Source organism: Siniperca chuatsi, linkage group LG18 (genome assembly GCF_020085105.1).
Source record: "Siniperca chuatsi isolate FFG_IHB_CAS linkage group LG18, ASM2008510v1, whole genome shotgun sequence".
Lineage (NCBI taxonomy): Eukaryota > Metazoa > Chordata > Actinopteri > Centrarchiformes > Sinipercidae > Siniperca > Siniperca chuatsi.
This window is the reverse complement of record NC_058059.1, coordinates 22,563,204-22,580,387: the sequence shown is the minus strand read 5'-3', so window position 1 is coordinate 22,580,387 and position 17,184 is coordinate 22,563,204. Positions and strand designations below refer to the sequence as shown.

The following is a 17,184-nucleotide window of genomic DNA, read 5'->3' as shown; positions in this document are numbered from 1 at the left end:
CAATAAAGGAGCAAGACTAAGAGTCTACAGCCATGCTAGTGACTCTGTGAGGCTGAACTTGGACAGAGTGCTGCTTTGAGTGAAATGCTAAATTTAGCATGCTAACACAGACCACGCTAACATGCTGATGTTTACCATGGCCCCCATCTTTGTTGAGCATGTTAGCATGCTAACATTTGCCAATAAAATGTACACTAAACACGGTGCAGCTGAGTTTGATGGGAATGTAGAGAAAGTATTGGGCAAGTTGAAATTTTGACTTGATGATGGCGCTAGAGGAAAAGTCAGGGCATCACCAAAGTAATAAGGATACATCATCTAGGGACCTTGAACTTATGTACAAAATGTCATGGCAAATTATCCATCTGTTGAGATATTTTAATCCAGAATGAGGTGGACAGCCGTTAATCCAGTTTGTACATATTCTAATTTTCAAGTAATGAAAAGATCTGGTGGATTATCAGGTTAGGGTTAGGTTGAATTACTTAATTTAAGGTGAAAGGAAATTATTAGTGCTAACGTCAAGTTAAGATCTTTGTCATGGTTTCATTTATTGATATAAAAACCATCTTTGTCGAGTTCACGGGTTTGTAACTTTTTCAAAGATGAAAAATTGACATTTAGTAATAATGTAATAATTTGTAAATCACAAATTCCCAGAGACTGTACTGAATACATTGATATTCTTTTCCTATAATGAATGGATTATCTGATATTGTACACTGTTTATGTAAAACAATACTGGAAAGCCAGCAAGGCACCTGAAATGCATATAACAATTATCATTTATATTGTGATGGGGAGCTGGGTTATTTGGGTTAATTTAATTTGGTTAAATTCCATGTTGTCAATGTGAAAAGATGCTGACTCTCTTTATTGCTGTCGTTCAATGTACAACCCATAAAGTATTTTTAAAATTTGCAGGCAGTCTTTCCTTTATATGTAACTTAGACCTTCACATTTGAGATCTGTGCCTTAATCCAAGTGTGTTTGACGTATTTTGTCCCACTGATATCTCAAGCGGTCAGATAGATGGAGATTAATCCTTGCTGCAGTTCGACAGGGATAATGAACGGATGGAGCCGGACCCGTTCCAAATAAAACGACTTAACGGCTCTCCCACAGTCTCAACCTGTTCGACCCTCAGCTGACGTGATCCGGCCATGACGAGTCAGGAGCGGGGATATTTTCCAGAGATTAAACTGTGTGCTGGATGCACAGAGGAGTAGAGGTTTCAGTTGGTATTAGCTACATGAGTTTGATACCTGACAGCGGCTTTTGTTTCATGTCTTTCTGCCTCTACCTGCTTCTTGGAACAGATCCTTGAGGATCTGGTTTGCAGTTTGATTTTTTTCCTCTGACTCAGCCTTGCCCTTCTCTGATCCTCACTTCGAAAATTGAAATGAACAATTTGATGTGAAAATTCATCCATCCTTGGAGCAATAGTTTGACAAAATGTTCCTAAATCAATCACACTTCTTTATAACATAATTTTTAGTCTCTGGGCTTGGAAAGGATATCAAGTCATTCCAAGTCAAAAGGCTAAAGTCCAAGTTAAATCACTGGAGTGAAAGTCGAGTTGCAAGTTCTTTGTCTTTTATTGTATTTTTTTAGTCAAGTTGAGTCACCAGATTCGCCTGAAGAAGCAACACTAACCAAAATGTCAGCACACTGAGGATTTAAAGCAGCAAAACAAGTGACACTGTATGGCCAACACTGAACATCTCATTCCAAAACCATAAACCTTAATCATTTGCAGCCTCCACACAAGAGCATTAGTGAGGTCCAACACTGATGTTGGGTGATAAGGCCTGGCTCACAGTCTGTGTCCCAGTTCATCAAGGTGTTGGATGGGGTCGAGGTCAGGGCTCTGTACAGACCAGTCAAGTTCTTCCACACCAAACCAAAAAACATTTCTTTATGGACCTGACTTTGTGCATGGTGGTATTCAGTGGTGGAAAGTAACTAAGCAAATTTAAGTACTGTCAAGTACAGTTTTGAGGTACTTGTACTTTACTTAAGTATTTCCCTTTTATGTCACTTTATACTTCTACTCCACTACATTTTAGAGTAAAATATTGTACTTTTTACTCCACTACATTTATCTGACAGTTGTCGTGCTGGGTACTTTTCAGATTAAGATTTTAAATACCAAACAAATGATAATCTTATACAACACATTTTTAAATATTAAAAACAAGTGGTTCTCAAACCGGTTTTGCTTGTGACCCCTGACAGAAAAGATTTCTATGAGTTCTTAGCAGTTCCACCAAGGAGACCCCCTCTAAACTTCTCAGTTTCATTTCTATAACTGTTCAAACTATCCAAAAGTTTACAAAAAGTTAAAAAAAATGAAAACAGATGTGTAGCTGAACTTTGTTTTTCTTGTTTCCTCTCCCATTTATAATCTTATGACCCCTCAGATTTATACTGTGACCCTTTGGACGGGCGCAGCCCCTAGGTTGGGAACCACTGCAAGAAAGTACCAAACTATATATAAAGTAGATCAGACTAGCTCCACGTTGACCAGCTGCAACAGTAAAATATTACTTAGACATTGATGCATCAGTATTAATAATCTAATCATGCAAGGTATAATAAAATAATTCAGCCACAAGGGCTCTTTCTTGTAGAAAACGTATTTTAACTTTTGATACTTTAAGTGCATTTTGCTGATAATACTTCTGTACTTTTACTTCAGTAGGATTCTGAATGTAGGACTCTTACTTGTAATGGAGTACTTTTAGATTGTTATACTGGTACTTTTACTTGAGTAAAGGATCTGAGTTCTTCTTCCACCAATAGGGGCTTTGTCATGTTGAAGAGCAAAGTTTCTTTTGCACTTTGCTGGAAAGGTGGAGTTAATAAGATCTGGTATTACCCCCAATCCTGCCTTTTTAGATGTGGATCACCCGCTCAGGGATTCTTTGAGCAAATTTTCTGCTGTTACTCTGCCTGAACTCGCAGACATCATCTCTCTTATGAGAGTATCCTCCAGCCCTCTGGACAAACTCCTAACTAAGTTTTTATTGGAAGTTATGGGTTGTATTGCGCCACATTTGCTAATTATTTTTAACAGCTCGCTGTCTACTGGCTGCATCCCAAACTACTTTAAAACTGCTCATGTTCAGCCAGTCCTAAAAAAAAAAACAAAAAAAAAAAAAACCTGGGCTTAATCCTACCCTCCTTGATAACTATCATCCAATCTCCAAATTGCCTTTTACTTCCAAGGTTCTTGAAAAGAGTTTCTAAGCAGCTTCTTGCTGCTGTGGAAAAACAATAATACCTTTGAAAAGTTCCAATCTGGCTTTTGTCAACACCACAGCACTGAGACAGCCCTTCTCAAAGTCACTAATGACCTTTTAATGAATGCAGACGCAGGCATGTGCTCAATTCTTGTGCTGCTGGACTTAAGTGCTGCCTTTGACACAAGTGATCATGGCATTCTTTAAAATAGACTGAGGCACTGGGTGGGCATATCTGACACTGCACTAGACTGGTTCTCATCTGTCCAATAGGAAATTCTGTGTCAGCATTAATAACTTCATGTCATCCTTTTCCCATATCAAGTACGGTGTGAATCAAGGTTCAATTCTGGGACCAATACTGTTCTTATACATGTTTCCCTTGGGTGATGTCATCCGCAGACATGGGATTTCATTTAATTGTTATGCGGATGACACACAATTGTACATCCCTGTCAAACCCACTGACCTTAGTATGCTGAGTTCTCTGCAGGACTGCCTGTCTGACATAAAAAATTAGATGTCGATAAATTTTCTTCAGCTCAACTCAAACAAAACTGTTTAGTGATGTGTTGGGGCACAATAACAAGGATTTCAAATACTGCCATCGACTGGTAACCTGTCACAACATATCAAGCCTGTTGAAATCTTGGTGTCCTGTTTGATAGCAATTTATGTTTTGAGCAACATATCACTAAGCTTGTCCAATCATGTTTTTAGTCACCTCAAATATTGCAAAAATCCAATCTATTTTAAATTTTAATGATGCAGAAATTGTACATGCTTTTATCTCCTCACACCTTGATTATTGTAACAGCCTGTTCACTTGTCCTAATCAAAAAACTTTGACATGACTGCAGACTGTACAGAACTCAGCTGCTAGGCTTTTAACCAGGACCAAGAAGTACGACCACATCACACCTGTTTTAGCCTCGTTACATTGGCTCCCTGTTGGTTTTAGGATTGATTTTAAGATCTTGTTGATTACTTTTAAGGTTCTTCATGGCCTGGCTCCAGACTATATTTTAGACCTTTTAATCCCTTCACGTAGTTTGAGATCTTCAGGCAGGGGTCTCCTGTCGGTTCCTGAGTCCAGGATAAAAACTAAGCACTTTGCATCAGGGGCCCGAGGCTCTGGATCAATTGCCCAAAGAAAATAGGTTGTCTGAGTCCGTGTCTTCTTTTAAGTCTCTTCTCAAGACGCATTTTTAATCGGAAAGCATATCCTGATTTTACCTGAGCTGTCTTTTTATTTTATTGTTTTGTTGTATGTGTATATGTATGTATTTTATCATTCACTGACATTTTATTTCTCTCTGTGAAGCACTTTGTACTTTGTTTTGATAAGTGCTCTATAAATAAAGTTTTATTATTATTTATTAAATTGAAAGCACACTATTATCCAAAATATCACTGTATCCTGCAGCATTAATATTTCCCTTCATTGGAACTAAACAGCCCAAACCATGAACAACCCCAGACTAAAACTATGCTAGTATGTGGACACCCCTGTCCATACCTTTTGGCCATATAGTGTATCTTCACATACACACATGCATGCATGATAGAAAAGAAAGGACGGCATGTTTTGAACAATGTTGTGGATTAGGTTTTAATTCTCAAGTGATTTGCAAATCAGTTTCTTCACAGATACAGAGCTTTTAAGTTTTAATAGTGTCCCCCCTCACTGTACAAGGCTAGAAAAAGTTCACAGCAACAGCACACAAACATACAAAATAGTTTTACCAAATTCAGTTGTGTTTTTTTAAAACTTTTTTCAGCTTTTTCTTTCTTCTTAAATACATCTGAACTCTAACCCTGGTATGATATCCAACCATAGCAAAAAATTGATTTCAAGTCAAATGTATACAATCTTATTTACACAAGGAACATTTGTCAAAGTGCATTGAAGAGAGTCCTGATCGGTCATGTCTGAGGGATGATGGGTAAATATATACAATTGTTTAAACAAATGCTGTAACTATGGTGATCCTTACACAGCTTCTATAATAATAATAATAATAATAATATAATAATAATAATAATAACCACCGACTGAAAAAACAGCTTGTAAGAATGCGCTCCAGGAGGTACCGTTGCAAATAAAACAAAAATGAAAAAAGAAAAGAAAACTTACATCTTAGATTTATACTGCCCAAAGCATGATGGTACATAAATATTCACACATCTGAGCCTGTTGGATCAGAGGAGGTTGGATCAGATCAAGTTTTCCCATGAATGCCTCACTCTTAAATGACCCTTGACCCCTCTCCACTCTGAAGACTGTCAAAAAGGAGTCTCACGCTGTCTTTAACACGTGTCACATCGGGTACCGACAGCTCAGATCCAGTTTTAAATCCTGTCCAGCAAAGTCGATTGGCGCGAGACGGAGAGTGCCCTTGTCAGGTTTCCGGTTCAGTTTGAACACCAAGCGTAAAAGGGCGATCAAATTGTGGAAATTCACTGCGTTTCTCTCGTCTGTTGTGAAAAGATGGCATTGGCCTCCTTTAAGAGGGCGGGGCAAGAAAAGACAGGAAGCTGTGGCCCGAAAATAATGACAAGGACCAAAAGGAAAAAAAAAAATAATAATAAATTAAAAAATCCTTAACACTTCACTTTGGAGTGAAAACAGTTATGACACATATTTCATTGTAGTATTCACATAATAAATAACATTTCTTCTGGTCATCCTCTCCACAGATAATGACATAATGCACTTCAGAAGGCATGTGGTCGTACTGTAAGGGCTGCTGCTGCTACGGACAACCGTCGGCATGGGAACGAGGAGGCGCCATGCAACTCTATGGGTTGCCGTAAAAAAACAAACCAAGACGATCATTATAAATCGTCATCTGTGCTCACTATCGAAATCTGGAGACAGAGAGGGGGAGGGGGAGGAGAGAGAAAGAATTGGATTGAATTAATTAAATGTTTTGTTTGTTCTGTCCTACAGTTGAGTTAAGACTGGAAGCAGGTGAACAGCTAGCCTGGTTCTGTACAAAGTGAAAACACAGCTACCAACTCCTTAACACGTTGCATCTCGTTTGTTCAGTTGCAAAAAAGGGAAACGTAAACAGTTTGTTAATTTCGGGTGAGTGGCATGCTGAAACTATTTTGCCTTTTCCCCGTCTGAACAAACAAACCTCTGCTGTCACCCTCACAGCTGCAGCAGAAATCTCTGTCCATCTTGTGGCTCTGGCCGGGCTTAGGGTCATCTGTTTAATCTGTATTTAAAGAGATGTGCTCTGTGGACAGCCAACAATGCACTAAAGATTACTAAAGTGCCACAAGGTCAGGGTGAGAGTTGAGGTCATCAACATGCAGTTTCCATCCTATGTCAAGATGAAATTATATAAGCTGCATGGCTGCTCAAAAACTATAGAGATTTTTTTTTTTTATTGTTGTCAGCAAAACAACAAAAGTTCCTTTTATTATTTAAGAGAGCTTATCATGATTTTAGGGCTCTAAAAGGTGCTGCATGTAGCATTTTGTGGATTCCATTTCACATATTCTCTACTGATATGAATGGATTGGGAGATGAGTATGTTTTGGGATCAGTACATCCAGCCTCTGAGATTGTTTGCCGACCCTTCCTACCCATGATGCCCCATGTTCAGCGGTTCATTGTTTACTCACCGCCGGGTAGGTGTGTCCGACGTTGGCGCTGTGCCGGGTGATGTCGATGTTGAGGTCTTCTTCTGTGGTCTTCAGGTAGACAGGGTTGTCAAAGTTCATGCTCTTCTGGTTCTTCAGCTGCCAGTTTCTCCACATCAGGTAGCCGCCCGCTGCCGCCATCGCCAGCAGCACTAATGCAGAGGCACAAATGGACAACAGTCAGATAATTAATAATTCAGTAATGGGTCAGGGCATTACTGTAGTTCCTACATGTGTAATAAGACAGGTGTGTTTGTATGTAGCTCAGTAAATATCTTGTGGGGAAATCTAACCCTAAAATTCATAATTTGTGCCCTAAAATTATAAATAATTTCCTCAAATCAAATTTGTTCTTTCAGTTTAGTCATTTGTAATTTTGACCACCTGTTTTCATTTAGATTTTGCACTCTTACTTCGTTCACACTTTTGTCACACAGCTGGACTGTAAGCTGCTATTTTAGCACGAAAAAATAACTAGATGGAACAGCTGCAACTAAAACGTGGATCCAGTTACATTATCATAACTGCATTTCAAGCTTGGACGTTATCATTTAACTACAACATTTACGTGGTAGCTGTGTTTGTATGATAGTCATGTGAAGTGAACACAGACACACAATTGCTAAAAACCCCAGGTTCCTAAAGATATTTGTCCGGTGAAATGAAAGATTTTAGCAAGAATTCCTACTCAACAGTGCACAAATTACTGATTTAAGTGAACTTAAGTACATTGCGTGCACAAATTAGTAATAAATGTGATTACTTTAAGACATATTACTAATTCCAGGTCATCAAGCCATGGCCTATACATCCAGACTTCTTATGTGTATTAGGAGTGTGTGTGTGCGTGTGTGATTTCGACTCACAGACAGGCAGTATGGCCCAGGCAGCAGCAGACCCTCTGGCTGTGGAGTCCACCTGGATCGATGTGCTCACGTTGGCTTCTGAAAGACAAAACAACAACACTTTAAACCCAACACACTGCCAACAGCAAATAACCGATGTCCTGTTCAAGACATCTCCTTGTTCAGTTTGAGAATGCATACTTATTTCAACATGTTGAAAAGGAAGAAGGTTAAGTCGGAAGTTGAGACTGACATTCTACTGATACACTTTTAATGGACTGAGCGGCATGGAGACCTGGGATGGAGTGGAGTTGGGTCGGGCGGGTCAAGAAGATAACTAATGTGTGTGTGCTTGAGCATTACTACTAAAGCGCTGATCTAGAGCGAAGAGCCGCGTCTATTGAGAGATACGGGGGGGAAAACAGCGCCACAATGATCGGAAGCTATCACAAGTCAAGCTGACGTTTAAATGCCCGGTTGTTGGACTCACCATGAACGGTTGTTAAAATTTAATAGATAACAATCACCAAATAAAAAAAGTTAATCTGCTACAAACAAATTTCTATGTGAAGTGATGGGGTGAACATGACTCATCCTCTTGCAAGTGCGGACAATGAGAAACAGTTGCTGACAGCGCCCTACTTCACCACTTGTTCTTGACATTGGCAACTTTTGCAATCACCCCAATGGAAGAAGACTTGCCACTTTCCAAACGCTGCCAGTGAAGAGAACAAGTCTGTTCCACACAAGCTTAAATGGAGGACAAACATTTATGTTTAAGAAAAAAAAACAAAGAAAACGTAACAGTCCAAATCTGCTGTACTGACTTTCATGTTGTGTCCTTGTGCATTTGCACTGTAACAATGTCAAAGAAATGTTTTACTAAAACTCATTAAAGAGCGCTTAATGCGAAAATAAAGTTAAGATTCTGAGTACAGACACTGAATTGTTTCATTTGAAGAGGAAATCTCCAAATGATTGCTATGAAAATGGTGACACTCAATTACAAAAGCTATCCGCACATTTAGTCCAAAATTATCAGCCAGCAAAAATTCTATCAAACTTCAGCTGCTGTAAATCTGAACTGTTATTTTCACATCATGCCATGATATTGAAGTTGTGGATTTGGCAGTATGTCTCCAAACTTTCTAAAGATAAATGTTAAACTTTGTTACAGCACTACAACAGAGAAGGAATAGTAAAGAATTGTTTTATTTTTTCCCCTGGGTCAACATTATCCAGTCTCAGGCCCGAGTGTTTTGGTGTCAGCGACGAGTGAGTGACATGACTGGCAAACAGCTCAGCTGAAAGCAGCAACGGAGACTTCAGGACAAAGAGGAAAAAAAACAGGGTTTGTTAACTCGTGTTCTTCCTGCCAACCAATCTGCTCTGCTGCCAAATGACTTGGTGATGTCATCAACATGCCTCTCAGCCACAAAATGAATAAGACACAGAGCAGCTCACTGGCCAAATGCCAACAACGTCAACAATAAAATTTTATTAAAAACTAAAGTACACCATAAATTCTACTTCCACAATAATTTAGTCATCTGCCCAGTTACATACATTTTAAATACTACAAAATTTAAAATGCATTTCTTCTCTTTAATTATTTGTATCTGGACTTGATTTGACACCTTGTCACGCATTTAAAAAAAATAAGGCTCGTGTTACTCGGTCTTTTCATGGGATTTGATACAGTAAGAAAAACAAAGGCTGTGTTCAGAATTGCATACTAATGTACTATTCATACAAAGTATGATGTCAAATTGAGTATGTAGTGCGTTCCAACTGCCTAGTATGTGGATTGTGTACACGAGAAATGCCAAGCTATATACTAGATTAGCAAGAACTACGAGTACGCGCCGTGATCTTACTGAACAATACTCAAATCGCCCCAAAATGCATTGCGTCTATTCAGACTGTGCAATGGCGTTTCATGTGATGCAGTCACACTGTCTTGCTTGAGTATACTTCAGTGTGAACAGTCTCCTGGTAATGGAATAACTAATCATTCATTTCGTAGGCAGCACATAGTGATTGAGTATGCAGTCGGCAGTACGGTAGTGTGCGATTTTGAACACAGCCCAAAACCATAAATGTGTTAGGGTAAAGTCAGAAAGTATTAAGAAACGGACTGTCTGTGGCTCTAATGCCACTGGTTCCTACTGAAAACAAATCTTTCAAAAAAACAGCTCAAAAAGTTTTTTTTTTTTATAAAGACTCCGTCATTTCCTAAAACAGCTGGACACTGTAGTTTTTAAACAGGGGGAAATAGTGCATTTGTTTAGGGACTATTTTCAGCAGAGGAATAATACACATTTGGTTCTCTAGTGAGTATTTTCTACAATGCATGTGTGTTCATGGTAATGAACAAACATAGCAACAGTGTTGCTACTGATGTGTTTAATAGTTTTTGGACAACAATGGAGCTCTATGGCAGGAATAAGATTTATAATGCTTTGGCTGCAATACTTAGATCATAGTTTGATCAGTTCATTGCTGGTTTTGGTCTTTTCACATGAGATGTGTTGACGATAAAAATATAGAATACCACCACCTTTAAGTTTTAACATACTTTAGCACCTTTTCATATGGTACGTTGCAGACACTACTAATCCAGGGCTGTATTTTGAGTTTCCATGGATGAAGAAAAAAATAGACTCAATCTAAAAGAAAACATCTTTTTTGACCCCTGGTGTTGGCATAATTTCTTTGTGTTCCCAGAAAGCCGAGAGTTAGAAAGTGATGCAAAAGAAAATGAGTGAGACTTGCTGATGTCTGCTTTTCTTCTCGCACAACTCTGTTTCCCGATGATGTCTGAAGGATTTGAGTTCCTGTGTTCCCGCAATCTCTGTGTGCGCAGTAATACAACAATCACACTTTGATTTAACTATAACCGTAAGTGGAACATGCACTGATTGTGCATGGTTTTGGTTGTTTTGGGACACTTCCTGGTTTCTGCCACTAGGTGTTGCTCCTGAGCTGTGCTTGCAGACAAACATCTGCTTGTGCTGAGTTTAGTGCTTAACTGTGGTTTAACATCCATTTAATCTTCCTCACCAGCTAATTCTACAGGAACTAAAGAGCAGATCAGACCAAAGAACTGCAGCAGGGGAAAGTGAGCGGACAGCTGTTACCAATGTTACAGCTTAAACACAAAATCATGGGTCAATCTAACTGAATAAAAGTCATGAGAACAAGTGCTGTAATTAGAAACAAACAGGAACTCATCAGCAAAGGTTGTCTGTGCTCCTTGTGTTGCTGATTAAGATCCCTGTTTCTATGTGAAACGCATTCACCAGCTGCATTTTTCAGAGGATTAGGACAAAGTTAGTGAGCAAACACTTAATTCTAGCACAAGTTTACCAATCACATTTGAAACCTTGAGAGTCAGAAATGTTTACAGGACTGAACAATGTGGCCAAATCCACATACAGCTGAAGTCAAGCCAGAAATCAGACACTAAGCACTTACATAGGTTAAAACTAAACCAAATACCAGGAACAAAAATCAATCATGAATAAGAAAACTTGTAGCAGACTCTGATTAGATTCTGGATTTTCAATCATTCAGGTGTGAAAAAAAGCAATGGAGACTCGAAATGAACTGGAACTCTCTGTGGAGAGAAATTCTTCAGAGCTATACTCTGATCTTTAAAGCCTATGTTCATTTTATCTGTGAATATATTAAAACATGAATTATGATTAAATCCAATGAGAAACATGTGGAAAGTAACACATTTGTGCAGTGAGTTCAAGAAAAATACAACTCAAAAAGCACAACAAAAAAGTAGCCTGAGCAAACGAGTAAAATCTAGACAACACTCTTTTACTGGAAATCAAAACAGCACATGAGTATCAACAGCCAAGGGTTTTCAAAGGTTGAACCAAAGTTAGAATCGATGCTGAAAAAGACATTATGTGCTGAAACACTGATTTATGAATAAAAAGACTTCAGGATTAAGTTGAGTGTGCAGCTTTTCTCCCCGCCCCAAATTTACCCTTAACTTCACTGGCCAAATTAGTCAAATATAAAATGCACCAAGGCCTGAAACATCTGAATGAGAGTTATAACCCAACAACAGACACCAAAGCACAGGCCGAAGCCATCATTACAGATACAGCTAGACAGGAAAAAGACATTCAGCCCAGGATGTTAGAAATGTCCATATGGCACAGTGGACACAATAAGGGATTTTACGATTTAATTTTGGCAGTAGATTAAGCCTGATTCAAGATTACATGCAGCCAAAAACAATTAAGAGACAGATGTTCCCAATTAATTAAAATTGAAGAACACCTCCTTAATCCATGGTAAGGGAGGAGAACAGTCACTGTTTCATTCAACAAAGCCCAACATGCTTTAAAGCGAGTCACCATCCCAGAGACAGGCAGCAAAGCAGGCAGCAGCTGGTGGTTTTACCTTGGGGTGGCTGTATTAGAGCTTTCCCATCATCCTTTGAGGGATCGTTGGTAGAAGGGTCTGTCACAGAGAGAGCTTAGAGTCATGCTTTTAACATCAGAAACTGAAAAACAAAAACATCAGGCCACAGAAGTTGTCCTATTTTTAAACTGCACACATGTAAGTAGGCCTTCTTTGAAAATAGACCACATCTCAGGAGACTAAACTAGTAAATAAACACTCAATAGATGAAACCGGGATCCACTTTTCTTCAGCAAGAAAGAAACCAAGCCATCACTAAGCTAAGATACAAGACAAACAGTCATGACACCATCTACAAATGTATAGCAGCAGCATTACATCTTTACATAGAGACAATTCACAGTTTTCCTGCTTTGATGCGACAGTTAACATTTAAGCGAGATGCACACAAAAGCTGGGAAAGTGAGGGGACGACATTCAGAAGCAATGTAACGGGTTTAAAGCTATGTATGCACAGTAAAAAGCATCGATCAGTACATCCCTATCACCATCTGTACAACCAGGACAGACAGCTGCAGCAACAATAAAATCCTTACAGGCTGATCAATACAGCCTTGATTAGCAGAGGCAGCAGAGTGTTGCTGTGTTTACTGTAAAATCACAGGGCTGTTGTTAGGTCTGCTGTGTAGGAGTTGGAAATGAATGCATATCATGCTTACTGCCAAACAAAACATTAAGCACAGTCAAACTCAGACTAAAGCAGTTTCCAAAGCCTTTAACAGCAGACTATACTTGTACTGACCGATTCATTTATTAGTTGATTGACAATCAATTAATCATTTGTCTTAATGTCTAACTGGGGGCAGCTCCAGATTCCCAAAACAGCCCACGATGCATTCACACAACATTAAAAGAGTACTCCACAGATATAGCATTGCACTGCTATAACATTGTGGGACTCAGTTTTTAAAAAAGGATCAAAATCAATGCAGCAAAACCAGAGAGTCTTTTTTCCATTCCACAAATTCTTCTTTGTCAAAACCTGGTGCTTTCATTAGAGATTTGGTGTGTTATGCTAGTAGCAGCTAATGTAGCCTCAAGCAGAGATGAGGAGTGGGCTACAGAGGTCTGCTTCTTTCTAACTCCACACTCCCAGATTTCTTTCCATTTTCAAACTTGTGGTCTTCAGCCCCAACTGATGCCAACTCAAGTGACATCACTTGAGGACATTTATCAGACTTCACACAGCTCTCCCTGGAGACAAAAGGCTTCATACAACTTTTTTAACCCCCACATATGCAGTAGTACTCCCCAAGATCTGTAAACACACTTTGAGAGTCTCCATTCTACTAAAATGTAAAGATTTGTTGGCTTTTTATGTCACTCTGAATTGAATACTTTGGGGCTTGGGGCTGTTTGAGAAAATTAGCAATTTGAAGATGTCATCTGGGGCTCTGGAAAAATGGTGATTTCAATATTTTATAGTCAACTAATGGAAAAAAGAATCAACAATTTTGTTGCAGCCCTAGATTAAGACAACTACTATCAATTTGATGAATGACGACCTGATAAAATTCCCAAATGTCAATTAAAAATTCTACATTTATTCTATTGTGCTCGAAGTGCTTGTTATTGTCTTGCAGCGCCTGAAACTGCCTTTATAAAAACAGCAGATTATCGGGTTGTCCAAAGCAGACAGACAATCTGTCAATAACGCCCACTGCACATCGATTGGCCAGGTGTGCGGCGGTGAGAATGTAGGCAGACTTTGAAGTTCTTTTTTCATTCTTCACACAACCTACTTCTTGTCACTTCATGTGTACAACCCAGTGCAACACCATAAATGCCTGTGAGGAGAGACTGTCCAAAAGTGCGCGCTCTTATCAGAATTCACCACATTGAGACTACGAAGACACTCAAAAGGCACTGAATTCTTGGAGAAAGATATCGGGGAGGCAGCGAGACACAGCCAGGAGGAGGTTATAATGGCAGGCTTTTTGGTGAGAAACACTAAACAAAGCTGTTTACAATAGAAACTTCACAGGGTTCAAGACTGTTAAAGGGTAAATCTAAATGAATTCAATAAGGGATTGGAAAGGATTTGTATTTGATTATCAAATCTGATTCAGAATTGAGCTTAAAAAAATATTGAAAAGCCCAACCCTAACAGTAAAACCTTCAATCTAAAAGTGACTGTTTTATAGACAGGTCGGACTAATGATGACGAATATCTTAGGAAACAAACTGTGGAAGTAAGCGCAGTCTCAACAGAGTCAGAAAATCCCTGAAACATCTATTTCAGCCTGAAGGAAAACACTCCCCAGTTGCCTCTAAACACTGTTATATGAATCCCACAGTGGTAGTTTCAGGTTCAACCATAAAGTGAAGAGCATTGCTTATTACTTTCTTTCACTAACAAGATTAGAGCCGGTCAAAGCTGCAACCACACAATGCTCTACAGTTCCTATTCACTTTAGCTGCAACGGCTGTAAAATGGAATAAATGTTAGCTGGAGGTTTAGTAAAGAGCAACGAGGCCTTTGGCTACAGCCCAACTAGGAGGAAGGCTGAGGAGCATTCAGCAGAGTGACAGGCATCTCTCTTTAACTCCTCCCACACTTTTAAATAGTACAAGAAACACAGACAGGCGTGTAAACGCAGTTGTACAAACACAAACCCACACGAAGATAAAGACACACACAAGACAACCTGAGCATGCACAAAAACTCAGAAGCACCCACACTCTCAGATACACACACACACACACACGCTTAGAGAAAAACAAGTTTGCATGGATTCAAAGAAACACACCCTGGAACTGCATGAAGCACGCACACACACACACACACAGAATAAACACACTCACAAGCCGCATAAAATTGTGCAAAAAATAATAAACTCCATACACACAGTCTGGGTGGTACATTCAGTCATCACAGCGGCTGTAAAGAGCCTGGGGGCAGCTCCAGATTCCCAAACAGCCCACGATGCAGTGAGTCAGGCTGCAGGGAAGTTCACTATATGAAGGCCATTACATTTCTGTAGACCAGGCAGGCTGTAAAAAGCTGCTACAGAGCTGTTAGATTTTTAGTGGTGCAGTGTTCATCAAATCCTTCTGGTTCCACACCTCTTTATTGCATCCCGTATCTATGAATTTTTCAATGATTCAAATAGGCCTGGCGTGGTGAAATCATGCAGTTATAGACTAAAGGTGCCAGTATGCTTGAAGTACCGAACAGTCTTCACCTGCGGGTTGTGTTCGAGAATTTCTGTAACTTCCCGAAACAGACAACTACGCCCACAGCTCTTTTTTCTACTTGTCACATTTTGTATGTACAACCAAGCTCAACACCATGACATGTCTTCAAGGAGAGACAGTTCAAAAGTGACCCCTATTTGAAAGAATATTGTGCCTCGCCCCTCTCTATGACGGCAGGCTTTTCACTCCGCCTTCCAGTGTGTCTGTTTGGAACAGCTCTAAGAACTTTAGCATTCAGATGTGGTCAGATGACACGTTGTACAAATAAGGTCATTTCAAGCATACTGACATCTTAATCCTGTTGTAGGCGGAAGTAAACAAATATGCTGAAAATAGTCACTGAAATGCCAGTATTCAAGTATTCAACCTGGGTCTTATTCTCTTAACTGTGGCTATTCTGACTACAGGTCATAATAACGTTGCATTTGGGAAATCTGATTCCGGAAAAAACAACATTTTTGTCCAGTGTGTTTTTACTCTATGTGTACTGTTTGTTTTTACTTGTGAGCCATGTAAAAGACAAGCTTGCATCACTTTGTGAAGGACAACATTATGTCACCTCTTGTGAGAATTTGATTAGGATAAATCAGGTCAAACTAACTCTGGAGCTCTATTTTATGATTCAGGCCAACAAGGTGGGTTGGTTTTATTCAGTAAAATCTTGGCTACTACAGCTACTGCATGACAAGATGTGTTTTAATCACTTTTTGGACTGCTTATTTAGTTAAATGTATTTGAGAGCAGCACAGCCAAAAGTGAGAAAAAAAAGTCAATTTTTATAGTGAAGTTAGTGATGATACTGTGAATGCCAGAAAGTCCTGTAACGGTAAAAAAAAAAAAAAAAAATAAGCTCCAGGTTGTAACTAATTTCAATGATCTTTAAAATAAGTAATGTCAGCACAACTTTGCTCTGCATATGAGATACATCAGAATTCATTTACTAAAAGAGACACCCAAAAATTCAACTAATTTCACCAATATACAATATACATATAAACACAGTTGTACTGCATAAAAATATCACAAAGGAGGACAGGCCTGCAAAAACTGTCAAGAAGCGCTGGAAACAGACGCCAAGTTCTCACTTGGAAACAGGGGTGTAAAGAAGAGAAGTGCTAAAGAAAACTGAACAGGCTAACTAGGCAGACTTTCATTCAGGAGGCTAGGAGGATGGTGGTGCAGAGAGTTGTCAGGGAGATGTTCCAGTACTTTGTGTACACTAGTGTCTCGGTTCGACAGTTTCAGAGTCCAATTAGGACAGTATGTGCACTGAATTCAGCTGTCAGATTCCTATTCGACGCTGCTTCAGTTTGAAAAGGCTAATCTGTAGGAGTGCAGAAAGGAGCTGGATGGCTGAAGACAAAAACAACTGGAGTAGAGTAGATCAGAGAGAGGACAGTGTTTTCCAGCAACCTTTTCACAGCAAAGAAAGACTGATGGAGGGCAGGGCTGCAGTTTGGGTTTCTTTTTTTTTCTCTCTCTCTCTCTTTTTTTTTTTTTTTTTTAAAAATAGTGACAATATGATCAAGATGGCCTGAGCACTGAAGTTTTTCCCCTTAACTACATACAGTAAGCAAAATATTTAGTATTAAGTATATTTTAAAAAAATATTTTACCAGGAACAATTGAATCTTACCTGAAATCATCTTCATATAAAGTCAATGTTAAGACATGAGTGGATGCAAACAGATGCAAATTCACTCAAGGTGGCACAAATTGAGGGGAAGAAATGTCAGCACAAATTGAAAATGTTAAAACTTAAGAAATAATTTGCACTTATCCTGAAGTTGTTTGAC

At 39.1% G+C, this 17,184-nt stretch overlaps 1 protein-coding gene across 2 annotated transcripts in view; it reads right to left on the bottom strand.

Moving 5' to 3' along the window:
• Window positions 1-4,841: 4,841 nt before the first annotated feature.
• The window catches only part of vldlr (very low density lipoprotein receptor), a 76,343-nt gene continuing 64,000 nt past the window's right edge, over window positions 4,842-17,184 (bottom strand). Inside the window, exons 17-20 of one of the 2 annotated variants that reach the window (XM_044174016.1) lie at window positions 12,170-12,229; window positions 7,766-7,843; window positions 6,882-7,051; window positions 4,842-6,116 (exon numbers count right to left, since the gene is read on the bottom strand). In XM_044174016.1, coding sequence (XP_044029951.1) covers window positions 6,084-6,116; window positions 6,882-7,051; window positions 7,766-7,843; window positions 12,170-12,229 — 341 coding nt within the window. In that variant the 3' untranslated portion in view covers window positions 4,842-6,083. The remainder of the gene's footprint in view (window positions 6,117-6,881; window positions 7,052-7,765; window positions 7,844-12,169; window positions 12,230-17,184) is intronic. The other variant, XM_044174017.1, reaches the window with a different exon arrangement.